General features: G+C 50.7%; 5 protein-coding genes across 5 annotated transcripts; 4 read left to right on the forward strand and 1 right to left on the reverse strand.

The window, feature by feature from the left end:
- Positions 1 to 43: 43 nt before the first annotated feature.
- V8C40DRAFT_264833 (ankyrin repeat-containing domain protein) lies at positions 44 to 2,529 on the forward strand (the record flags this gene model as incomplete). The annotated part of the gene is made up of 4 exons (XM_083219572.1): positions 44 to 294; positions 357 to 848; positions 903 to 986; positions 1,797 to 2,529. 4 exons carry the CDS (start codon positions 44 to 46, stop codon positions 2,527 to 2,529), a joined length of 1,560 nt encoding a protein of 519 aa, XP_083074113.1.
- A 339-nt stretch (positions 2,530 to 2,868) lies between these two features.
- V8C40DRAFT_242447 (uncharacterized protein) lies at positions 2,869 to 4,193 on the forward strand. Its single transcript, XM_083215219.1, has 3 exons — positions 2,869 to 3,310; positions 3,383 to 3,594; positions 3,683 to 4,193. The coding sequence occupies exons 1-3, from the start codon at positions 3,058 to 3,060 to the stop codon at positions 3,971 to 3,973; spliced, it is 756 nt and encodes a 251-aa protein (XP_083074114.1). The 5' UTR covers positions 2,869 to 3,057; the 3' UTR covers positions 3,974 to 4,193.
- Positions 4,194 to 6,012: 1,819 nt separating this feature from the next.
- Positions 6,013 to 6,602, forward strand: V8C40DRAFT_242448 (uncharacterized protein; the record flags this gene model as incomplete). The annotated part of the gene is made up of 1 exon (XM_083215220.1): positions 6,013 to 6,602. The coding sequence occupies one exon, from the start codon at positions 6,016 to 6,018 to the stop codon at positions 6,406 to 6,408; it is 393 nt and encodes a 130-aa protein (XP_083074115.1). The 3' UTR covers positions 6,409 to 6,602.
- A 737-nt stretch (positions 6,603 to 7,339) lies between these two features.
- On the forward strand, positions 7,340 to 8,273 carry V8C40DRAFT_286641 (uncharacterized protein; the record flags this gene model as incomplete). The annotated part of the gene is made up of 1 exon (XM_083222552.1): positions 7,340 to 8,273. Exon 1 carries the CDS (start codon positions 7,422 to 7,424, stop codon positions 8,271 to 8,273), a length of 852 nt encoding a protein of 283 aa, XP_083074116.1. The 5' UTR covers positions 7,340 to 7,421.
- A 160-nt stretch (positions 8,274 to 8,433) lies between these two features.
- Positions 8,434 to 11,459, reverse strand: V8C40DRAFT_242450 (sugar porter family MFS transporter). The gene is made up of 5 exons (XM_083215221.1): positions 11,258 to 11,459; positions 10,699 to 11,190; positions 10,401 to 10,645; positions 9,814 to 10,343; positions 8,434 to 9,754 (listed from the first exon to the last, which is right to left on the reverse strand). Exons 1-5 carry the CDS (start codon positions 11,269 to 11,271, stop codon positions 9,137 to 9,139), a joined length of 1,899 nt encoding a protein of 632 aa, XP_083074117.1. The 5' UTR covers positions 11,272 to 11,459; the 3' UTR covers positions 8,434 to 9,136.
- Positions 11,460 to 12,349: the final 890 nt, after the last annotated feature.

Consider the following 12,349-nt stretch of genomic DNA (forward strand, 5'->3'; position numbering starts at 1 on the left):
TTGAAAGACTACAGTATCGAAACGAGTTCAATCATCATCAAAAATGAAGGACAAGAGCGAAGTTATCCAAGAGTTCAATGAGCTCGTCAACGTGACGGCGAAGGAACTGAAGGATTGGCTAAAGGGCGATGACTCTACAAGTGCTGGATGGGAAAAGGACGACGGCAGCGGTGAATCCGTCGGTCATGACAGTGGTCGAAAGATTGTTGAGATTCTCGAATCCAATCCCGAGAAGGACCCTGAGAAGTACTCAGAAGATGATGTTAGCCACATGAGGAAGGTTGTGTCTTACTGGTATGTACTGATTCTGAGACACCATGTCTTGGGAACTTACAGAGACTGACGAATTTAATCAGCAAACGACACCTGGCTCAAGAAGAAAAAGCAAACAATGAGAAGCCTATTGAAGAAGTGAAAAAGACCAAGTCGTACGCGTCGCTCATGAACTGGGGTCATGATCCCATCAAGAAGCGCGAGGCAAATGGCGGTGGTGCCAAAGGTGAGGAAGAAGAGCAACCTGAGGAGCAGGAAGAGGAGGCAAAAGAAGAAAAAGCAGGAGAAAAACGAAAGGCCCCTGACGACCAATCTGGAAAGAGCAAGAAGAGAGAAACGCAGGATGGCGCTGCTGAGGTAAAGGATGACGAAAAGGGGGATGAGCAAGCTGAGGGAGCCGAAGAAGAGGCTGAAGAAGAGGCTCCAAAGAAGCAGGAATCGAAGAACGGCCAGAAGAACGGGGCAGAGGCGGGAAATGGAGACAAGGCAAAGGGTCCTAAAGAGGGCGATACGGTGAGCTGGAACTGGGGCCAAGGCCAACCTGAGGGGAAAGTGAAGGAAGTGAATCCTGGAGAGTAAGTCATACTATGCATTTTGGATCCTTCAGAAGCTGACTGGATTTGACATAGGACCACGATTGAGACGAAAAAGGGAAACAAAGTCTCGCGAAAGGGCGATGAGGAGGATCCTGCTGTTGTCCTTGACACGGGAAAGTCGGATGCGATTAAGCTCAGCCATGAATTGAACGAGACTGGGGAATGATTGCGTCAGTACTTACATATGTATGGATGTGACTTTTGGCTAGGTTGGATCGATTCTGAGTCTGATATACCCGGCAAAGAGTAACTCGCGTTTTCATGGCGTTGTTACTGTATCTACCAGGTGGAAGTCGGATGTCCTGGGCGATGTTGGTAACACTGAGAATAAAGGACTGTTAGTCACTGGATTGTTTCATCCAATAAAAAAGGTATATCGATGCATCTTCAGTGCATGTATTCACTGGCCTTTGTTGAACATTCAAGTCCCAGGTTGTGTCAAGGTCTCGTAATGTCCAAATTCTCGGATATCGGCTCGGTGAAAGGTGCAGGGGGGAAACACACAGAGCGTCTGTAGCGTCCGTAAGCGCCCACTTTAGCGGACTTCAGTGGGGATGCTCGGTGGAACATAGCGGGGTATGGGCTCTCGGACGGCTGAGCTGATAAAGTCTGGACGCAGACAGACGCGGCGTCATCCATCAATGGCTGAGTTCAGTCCAGTTCTGTCTTGTTCACCTTGGCAGCTCTTTCTCGCGGCGGCCCGGCTGCTGTCAGACGGCGCTTGATTCCCGTTTTGCTGTCTTTTTTCCCTTTCTTTCTCTTTGCTTCATCATGCGGTTTGAATTCTAAAGTCTCTGGTCATGAAGACTTGAATCCATCATGTAAGTAAGATCCCGCGAGAGAGAGAGAAAAAAAAAAAAAAGCGCCGGCCCATCCATCACATTGAAATGTCCCGATCGATGCCAACTAACCATCGTATCTTAACAGGATCGAGCCTTCGATTCGATTGCGGCGCGCGATCCACGCCGGCGACGCCCTGCTGGTCAAGCGCATCCTCAAGTCCCATCCATCTCTCCTCCACAATCCCGATGTCTCGCCAGTCGGCCTCTCCAACTCCAACATGCACCTTGCCGCCTCTCTCGGCCACAAGGAAGTCTGCCAGGTGCTCCTCGATGCCGGCCACGAAGACCCTTGCCCTGCCCTCAACGAGAACCATCAAACTGCCCTTATGCTTGCCTCGGGCGCTGGCCACACGGAAGTCGTCCACTTGCTGTGCGAAAAAGACTCGGACTGCATTCTACGAAGAGATATTCGCGGCCGGGATGCCGTCATGGAGGCCAGCGGGGGCGGCCACGACACCATACTGCAGCTGCTGTTGACATATGTCCCTGGAGGACCGTATGAGGCAGTGCAGAGAGCAGATTCAGAGGGGAATACCGCTCTTCACTTTGCGAGCGGCAATGGGAACTTGTTGGGTCTGCGGACCTTGCTTGCGGCTGGTGCGGATGTCGAGAGACGCAACATGTGGAACTGGACGCCAGCTGCGTACAGCGCCACGGTACAGGCGGAGGTTTATCTAAAGGGCCTGGTGTCCGAGGTGGGAAGACTTCAGCAACAACAACAGAAACGGAAGAAGAGTATCGAGCCAGTCAAGCAGATGACTGTTGGCAGCGTCAGGGTAGTGACTAGCGACGAGGACGAGCGTTATGAAGTTTCGTGATGCGATGGATTTTTTATCTTGATGAGGAATGGCATGGCAAACTATCAGATTTGTTTTGGGATTATGCGGGCTGCAGGCAGAGCCATGTGTGTTTTGATATGTATTTTGTATTGTCTTGATCGTCTCGCCGGAGTCGGAGCATAGCCTAACTGCTTTTTGTCAGAATCACAGTCTCAATTGAGCAATTTCACGCACAATAAAATCCTAAAATTGAGCAAGAAACCTCTTCTTCCAGTATTTTACCATATCCATGTTTAGTAATCAGAAGCTGTGTCATGTTGCCAAGTCCATCTCAATTCAATCGCTGCTCCAACAAACGGCCGGACTTAGCAGGTCCAGCATCCACACATTTCCGACCGCCGAGAAATACGGCTATCCTACCGATATACACAGCCTAAGTCCATTCGACCATTGTGAGTTCGCTTCATTGACAAAAAATATAAAAAGCTGGACAAAATGGACTTTGAAAAGGAAGAAAACAAGAACAACTCGATTCCTCAGTTCAATCCTAACTATCGATAACACATCATGCCTACTATTCTCGTCACGGGAGGAAACCGAGGCATCGGCTTCGGCATCGTCCAGGCCATCGCACAACGGATCCCTTCTTCTACCATCATCTTGGCCTGCAGAAACCTTGCAACTGGCCGTGAGGCAATCGATCAGTTGCGAGGACAGGGGATCTCATCGAAACTGGATGCAATCCAGCTTGACATTGAAGATATCCAGAGCATCACGAATGCTGTCGAGGCTGTGAACGACCGATATGGAAAGCTGGATGGTGCGTATATCGAGATATCGCCTTACGCCTCATGTTACCTGTAGAATATTCTGCTCATGCAATTATTATTAGTGCTCATCAACAATGCTGCGAGCCTTCAGTTGCCCAAAACTCAGGATCTCGCCGAGCTGAGAGATTGCTCCAACATCAACTTCAACCGCTGTGTCACATCCAACATCCTTGTGACCAAGGCGTTCGTCCCGCTACTCAGGAAGAGCTCCTGGCCGAGAGTCATCATGAACTCCAGCGCCAGAGGTAGTCTCGGTCGCACAGCAAGCAGAGAGGTGCGCGAGTTGTCCCATCTTCTCTGGTCCCGAATACGAATCAAAGGGCACACTATCTGGTGTAACCGCTTGCTAACACGACAAACAGCTTCCACCTGTTGCTCTGATCGATTATTGCGTGTGCAAGGCCGCGCTCAACATGCTGACGCTGCATTATCAGATAAACGAGGACAACTACACGGACAGTGGGGAAAAGATCACCTTCTGGAGCGTCAGCCCTGGCCACACAAAGACGGCCTTCAACAACTATCAGGGGAAGAAGGATCCCGTGGACAGTGCCGAGGCATTCGTACGGCTGCTGGAATCTGAAAAGGGCGCTATCGACCCGGGGACTTTTTGGGAGTACGAAGCAGGCAAGTTTCAAGTCGTGCCCTGGTAAGCCTCCGGTGAGGCTCTTCAAAGTCGGTGGATATGTCTCCATACCTAGGGGGCATGCATGCGTCTGTGGATCACATCTCATCACGGCTGAAAGACCGATTCAGCTTCTTCAATAGACAAATATTCTCATGAGGTGCCAACTACGTGCAGCCTGCAGGTCGCAGCCTGGCCTTGGCCTGCTATTTTTATTGTGTTTTATCTGTATGTGCCCAACCTGGAGGCGAAGGAGGCGAATGTTTGATGTGGAACAAATCGGCCACGTCTCCAGATTGCTCATCAACGTGGCATCCACGTATGACCGCCTTCATCACGCGGCAAATGAGAGCGAGCGCAAGCACTTTACTCGCTTCTGGCTGATTGGACACGGACACTTCTCTCCCTGTCATCTTTGGCATCGTTGGGCATTCGGGCCATCCCACGCCACCAGGCACGAAGTCCGTGATTCACCGCCAGCAAAGTTCAGCTTGCCTGGTGCAGACCATGTCTTTGCCATCGAACAAAAGCTGGCTTGTTTGCCATCAGAATCTGAGTTTCCATCACCGAAGTGAATCATTGCAATACCCAAAAGTACATAACCGATAGGTTTCTAGTGAAGAATCATGGAAATCCCAATGCCATTCTCTTCTCTCCGACACCCCCATCTGAGAAGCAGATACGCTCATTCGTTTGACAGAGCAAACAATTTTTCACCTATAGCATCTCCATTTCTCGGTTCACCTATAACATCCCCTTTTCTTCCCTCTGGCCGTGTCCCACCGGCACCGGCCGCGGCTTATACCACCACATCTATGCCCAACGCTCCTCGCGTGACCTGTAGGACGATTCCCGTCGAGCCTGGCCAGCTTCCGGCACCAGCAACTAAGCTCGTCATCACCCAGGTGCTCCAAGCCAGTGAGGATTCCCAGTTCTGGGCGTTGATCACCGTGGGGGCGTTTTACGATAGCGAGGACCGCATCATTTGGAGCACAGAGCAGTTTGCCGCCCACGTCGGCACTGACGCCGAGTCGGACGAGGAAGAAGCTTCTGAGGCGGAGGCAGAGACGGGGCGTGAGACTGAGGCTGAGCCCGAAGCTGAAGCTACGCTTGAGTCTACCACGACTGAATCTACGATTGAACCTAGTTCACCACCCGGTACGTTAATCACGGCTGTCTTGTTGTCTCTGAGTCGCCCCTCATAGAAGCTTGTGTAAGCTAACGCCTGTGTAAAGTCCATTCTCTAGCAACCCATCAACCTCCTGTATCACCCAGATTTCGAGCTCATCACCCTGAACCATATTGGCAACACCCCATCAGTGCATATCGAGGCTATAATAACCACGAATCGGCCTTCTCTCCCTCTCGGGCTTTGCCCCTTTCTCATTTTCGTCCCCATTACCACGCTCACCCTCACCCCTGTCCACATCACTTTCCTCACTCCTATACCCACTCTTATCCTCACCAACCTCACATCCACTACCTGGCTGCACCTAGCTTCCCAGCGCCGTCATCGCCTATTGGCAGCCCTATTGGCAGCCCACCTGCTGGCTGGAACCCCGTCTTCTCCGGTCCTGTCCCAGGACACTGGCAAGCATCCTTCCAACCTAGCATCGGACGCTGGGTTCACACTTGGCAGCCTCGACCATTTGAGATACCCTTCCGCTAGCTTCTCGCCCTAGCCTACCGCAGAACATGTCCGGAGGTTGGAATCCGTTGACAGGCCGCGACTCCGGCTCCGGCCGCCCCGCCTATGCTCCGTACGGAGCCCCCCAGCCGGCCCAAGGCCAAGCATACATTCCTCATGCTGGCGGGCCCGGCTACTCCTTTGGTACGATGCCTCAGCACAGCGCTTGGCCTAACATGACTTACGGATACTATCCTCTAGCCGCCGCCCAAGGCGTCCCTCAATATGTGATGCCCGGAGCTGGCTACACTGCCGCTCAGGGGCCCTCTGCCGGCTACTATACGCAGCAGACATATTCCTACCAGCCTAATGGCACGGGCAATATGATCCCTCGCCAGCCTCAGCCATATCCCAACATCGATCCCACCATGCCGGCCGCCCAAATGACGAACACGACCGGCGGCACGGGCTGCGAGCCTGGCTACAACTACTTCTTCCCTGCGGAGCACACAAAGGCCCACGTCTTCAAGACGAACACGCCGCCCTGGCAGCTCCCGCCCACGGCACAGATCCCTTTCAAGGCGGCGCACATCCCGTGCAACACCACCATGGCAGAGCTGCTCAAGGGCTTCGGCTGCACCAACGCAACGCCCAAGAAGAACAAGTGCTTCGAGGTCGTCAGCGGCGGAGGCGGCAAGTGGTACAAGGGACTGGAAGTCAATGGCGCGGACAAGGATATGTTGAAGAAGACGATCAAGGACGTGGGATGGGACTCTACGAGGACTGGCAATCCGAATGAGAAGCCTGTTGTTTGCTTGTGGTTCTGTCGAGACTGATTGCGTGTATTCGGCTGCTTTCTGTCTCTATGTCGCTCATTACTTTCTTTTTCTTTTGTTTGCGCCTCGCTAATGGTATTGATGGCGAGAGGTGGCTTTGTTTGGTGTTTATGATTTGGGTTTTGGTCTCTTGATGGGTGCACGTTTGGGCAAGTAAATGCGGTAGTTTAGTAGTCAATGTAACTACAAACGAGCAAACTCAGAGTGCTCTCAATAAATCTTGTTAAATGGAATTTGTTAGCCAGCATCCGGAGTTGGCTATATCATATCCTAACCACTGGTATTATCTAGTTCGTCAAAGGTCCAATCTTCTACCATCACTATTTGTGCCTTTTTCTCCTATGACTACTTTCTTTTACATGTCCCTCCTTTCTTCTAGGGTCTCTACTTTCTTCTACTGTCCCACCTTCCTGCCACTGTCTCTCCTTTCTTCCACTATCTCTACTCTCTTCTACTACCTCTACTATCTTCCACTACCTCTACTCTCTTCTATTATCTCTACTATCTTCTACTATGTTTAGTATCTTCATTTACTCTCTTTTGCTATCTCTACTTTCTTCCCCATTCCTTCCTTCCTCATAATTATATCTGCGAACATTGTGATACGGGATGTTAAATAGTCAGATCTCTGGCACGCGTACGGAACGTTCAATTGCTACCAACTGTAGCGTGTGTTGGAGTGGAAGAGCTTGTATTGTACTATAGCTCTACCACTATCTTCAACTTGTGGTATTATTTATGTTTTAAACCTCGTTAACTTGTTCAAGTAGTGTTTACGCAAGATATTGGCACCAGCTGGCAGACACTTCTTGCTCACCTTGCCACCTGGCGAGGCAGCCACCAGAGCACTATTTAATTCAACTTTTCATTTCCTTTCTCTCTTCCTCTTTCTTTTCCCTTTCTTATCCTCCCTTTCTTCTTTCCTACGTACGCCCAAATAGCCGCATGGTGTTGGCAAACCATCGTCGAAACAGAGTCAGCAACGCTGTACAAGACGGCATCACAACGCAACCATGGCGCAACTAGGAACCATAAGACGCTTGGACATAGCCCACTTGGGGCTTAACAAGGACCATATGCCCTACTCCGACGGCGTTGCCTGTATACAGGCATACTGGGCGTACTCTATGGATCTGACTCAAGACGAGCGAGACAACTTGCGGAACCTCATTCTCAGTCGAAAACACCATCACACTCTTGCGTCTCGAGAAGAGTTCTATGAGCATCACCTTTGCCGAGACCCCGCTGGAAGAACGCGGCCGGGCTTGATCATCCTACGAGCATTGTACAAGGTGGTGCCAGTCGACTTTGAAAACGGCGTCGTGGCGCGTTGCGGTCCCCTTCCTGTGCGGAACCGCTCCGATGAATACTTTGCCTTGTTCCCTGACACTATCGGCACTCCAGTCTTTGATATGGATACCGGCAGGGCAAGGCGATATCAACAGCGTTATCCGCTCTTGAAGGTCACGCCGAGTACCCTCCGCAACCGTGATCAAGCCGTTGTCCTAGCTCCTCAAGAGACACTGTCACCTACGATTCCGCCTGCGAGTCCGACTGCAAGTTGGCTTGTGCCGGCGTCAGTCATGGATACTGTCTCCGAAGAGATCTCTGCTTCTCCACCAGCCATACCAATCCCTGAAACCCTTATGCAGCCGCCTTCTGCTACGACAGAGGCTAACAGCCCGGTGACAAGACAGGAGTTTGACCAACTGTGCTCAGAGGTGGCGACTCTTGCGGAGAATGTCTCCATGTTGCAGCGGGCTTTTGAACGACAGCGAGAGCGACGGCGAGAGCAAAGACGAGAGATACGACGACAGATAAGACGACAGATACGACGAGGGCTACGACGAGAGCGACGGCGTTAGTGATTTTGGGCAACCTTTGATGAAGAGAAGAATGGGTTTAGACAACAGTTTCGGACAACAGAACGACTCAAAGGCAGTTGTGAAGGCTTACAGGAGAATTGGTGGATTGGGAGAACTGGAAGACGGGACAACGGGACAGATAAATTACACAATGGAATGACATTCGGGGTTTCAAAATATCGTTTTGCATTCGGATATTTTATTATTATTTTTTCCTCTGATTTGTTCTTCCATTCTTCGCTTTGGGAAAGGGGACACCGTTTTACTCAGAACGTTTTCTATGAATTTGATAGTCGATAGAGAAACCGACTTTATTAAAAACGAAGAACATGTTTGGGATTTCAAGTTGTCGTTTTGCGCTTGGGATGTTAGTCTCTTATATGCATAACAAGCACCATAGCAACTACGCGCGGTTCAAATATCCACAATCTGCTACTATAGCTATTTTCTTCTAGTATCGCTACTATTTCCAAGTATCCACTAATTTCGCTACATTCATCTAGTATCTGCTATTATAAAAAGCGACTTACCCAAGGTAGCTAAAATTCAGGCCATGGGATGCTGGATAGCCAATGGGGCTGCTCAAGTCCATTACGAAAAGCACAGCGCTGGATATTTCACATTGGTGGCTCAAAAGAGATATCGCCATCATCACTCAAAAGATTTCAAGGGATCAGTTTTTTGAAATAGGGAAGTTCATATATTCTTAATAATTCCCTCATATAGTATCATAACTATAAGGGAAAGGGTATCAATTCCCAATATCACACTACCCGTTGTGTGGTAACCAATTAATATACTCAAAATCCAATATTCACCCTTGCTACCCAAATAAATTCATAAAATTCGTTTCTCCCTCTTCTTTACATAGCCCGCTTGCTTTCATCATCCGACGAAGCCGTGGGGGCGTGGTGGATAGACGCTCGGCGCAGGTCAGAAGCGACATTGTCGAACTCGTACAGCGGTCGCTTGGTAGCACTCCACTGGAAGAAGACGTACTTCTTGAACCACCAGGGCAGGGCGACGGTGAGCTGGTACTTCATGAAAGTGCGAACAGGCACAGCAAAGACATAGTCGAGCTCCTCGAGAGTGCGCTGCATAGTCTCGGGTACCCAGAGGAAGATCATGATGAAGGCGACAACGTTGAAGCCAGCGTAGAGACCGAATGCACCAACGGTCTGGAGTTTCTCGAGCAGGAAGGGGAATGAGGTACTGAGCACAGCAGCCCAGAACAAGCAAGTAGCGACGGCGAAGCCCATACCGGTCTCACGATGAGACAGGGGATAAACCTCAGCACTGTAGGTGAAAGGAACGGGACCTTCACCAGGGGAGTAGAAGGCTCCGAAAAGGAAGACGAAAAGACTGACGAGGCCAGTTTTGAGCTCGTTGTGGTCTGAAGAGATCAAAGTGCAGAGACCAGCAGCCAAGAGAGTCCAGAACATCTGGGGGAAGGTGAAGAGCAGCAGGCTTCGACGACCAAACTATACTGTTGTTAGAATACTTTCACCAGAAGGTTTTGTCGTTTAATTGAACAACTTACAGTATCAATGGTCCAGAAAGCGGGGAAAGCAAAGACCCAGTTGACAAGACCGAAGCCAAATGAACCGATCAGGGCTCGGAACTGGGTGAAGCCAGCATTGACGAAGACTGTGGTGGAGTAGAAGGCAATGATGTTGATACCGCACAGTTGCTGAGCAAGCATGACAGTGAAGGCAGCCAGGTTGGCACGGCGAATTCGGGGGACGGTGAAGAGCTGAGTGAATCGAGTGACGTAGTTGGTCTTGCCAACGAGCTCATTCTCAATTTCCAGCTGGGCGGAGATGTAGTAGATGTCTCGGGCCACCTGGATGGGGTCGTTGCGGAGAATGACAAGGGACTTCCAGGCATCAGCGTAGCGACCCTTCTTCATGTACCAACGGGGAGATTCAGGGCACAAGTAGATGAGGCAGAGAAGAGGGACAGCGGGAAGGAAAGGCGCGCCAAGCATCAAACGCCAGTTGATATCCTTTACGTGGTAGACGGCCAGGTTAAAGGCACTTCCGAGCAAAATACCAAAGGCAGTCCACATTTCTGAACTGCGTTAGTACAACAAAGATTTCAATATGGAAGGAAGGACGAAGAACGTACGCCATGACATGACCAAAGCACCTCGGATGGAAGCCGGGGCGTTTTCAGCAGCGTAGATAGGGACCGTTGAAGCCTTGGCACCCATACCAATTCCCATGAGCAATCGACAGGCAAGCTGTTGTCCCCAGGTGTGGCAGAAAGCAGAACCGATGACGGGCCAGATACAGAAGTGAGAGGCGAAGAAGATGACACCACGTCGACCGAAGTGGTTGTTGATAGGATCAGAGATCCAGCAGCCAATGAAACTAGGGACAGGTTAGCTAAACTCTAGATTGATACATGTGAAGGTGTAACTCACGCGCTACCAATATAAGGAGCAGCATTGATGAGACCGACGAGAATAGCGTTGCGAGTAATGCTCTGGTCACCGATGCCATAGACATCAGGCCAGAAAATGGTAGCTCCGTTGCTACCAGTCTGATCCCAACCCTGGACAGCGGCACCGATGGAGCATGTTGCGATGGTGAGGAAGAGTCTTGGGGGCATGTGCCACTTGTGAGTGACCTCGCGCTCCAGAATATTCAATTCGTGTGCAGTGAGCTTCTCCTCGCCATCAATGGCATGTGGTTCAGCAGGGTTCTGGGCAATAAGCGCGCCCTTCTTAAGAAGAAGAGTGTGCTCCTGAAGGCCATTGCGCTGAGCAAAAGCTTCGACATCGCTCATAAGCTGTTCTCGGGGAATCCCCTTGAGGGGATTGCGAATTTTCGCCTGGAGGTTCTGGGTTAAGTCTTGTTCTTCGTGGTAGGTGACTCCCTTCTCCATAGAGGTCTCATGGACACTCTTGGATTCGCTGTATCAAAACACGTTAGTGTACATGTTGACAGAGGAAGATGTACCAAAAAGGGGGGGCAACTGACTATATTCCCGACATCTTGAGGGATAGGCGGATCAGTCCGCAGATTGACTTTCTCTTGCTGGCTCAATTGGTGTAAACAGACGAGACAAGAGAGGGATCTTGCTTCCCAGCTGAAGAATTTGAAAGTGTCGAGACAATCAAGGTCAAGACAGAGGGGACAAGGAGGTTTATTATACTCCTTTGTGGTGAGCTGGGGAAGTGAGACGAGAGCCGGAATCTGGAGGCGGAGAACAATGGCTATTTGTGTGTTTGTCGCGTGCGGCTAACATTGGGCTCCAGCTGGATACTCGTTGTCAATCCCCGCGATTTGAGGACGCCGGAAACACCTTGGACCATGGCATTGTGGATGTACATTGGCCATCTTCCAAGTCAGTTGAGCAACATGGTGCAAGCCAGGATGAGACCAATCCTTGTCCGGCCCACTCGTGGCTGGAGGAGATGCTAGTCGCATGGCATATGATGGTGGCGTGGAGACCGAAGCTTGGAAGACGGACGCAAAGAGCCATATAGAGACGCTACAGTACGACTCATGCGTTCATCATGTTGTATGGGTGGATTGTGGCAGCTTGTCTCACAGTAGCGTCGTTTCCCACGCCCGGAGCCGTAGTCCGGGATGAAGAGATTTCTATTTTGTGTCACTACCATGTGCCACACCAGTTAATCTACCTATTGTATAGCTGCAGCAGCACGGACGCGGATGACACATACCTGTATCACGTAAACAGAGTAGCAATGGGATGATCGTCATGTTCCGGTAACAAGCTGTCGATGATCAATGCGAACCAACGCCCGTATGAAACATCTCCAGATCAAGCCATCTTCGAAGCTGGGCTGCGTGTAAGACTGGCCATGTTGGAATTTGCCAAACGGGGAAACATCTCCAGGGTGTCCCCCGCACCCCCAGACAAAACAATAGAGGAGATTCTCCAGTTCCCCATGGGAAAAACAAGCCCCTTTGCTTTCGTGCTGAAGCGGTTGAAAATGGAGAAGTTTTGTCTTGGATTAGCTTCGAGGTCGAGAGTGGGAACCGCAAGCGGTTGTTTGGCCACTGTGGACCCTGGACACACCCCCCTGGACGGCGCTGCAATTGGCC

This window comes from Trichoderma camerunense (assembly GCF_050948025.1).
Source record: "Trichoderma camerunense strain CBS 138272 chromosome Unknown V8C40scaffold_7, whole genome shotgun sequence".
NCBI lineage: Eukaryota > Fungi > Ascomycota > Sordariomycetes > Hypocreales > Hypocreaceae > Trichoderma > Trichoderma camerunense.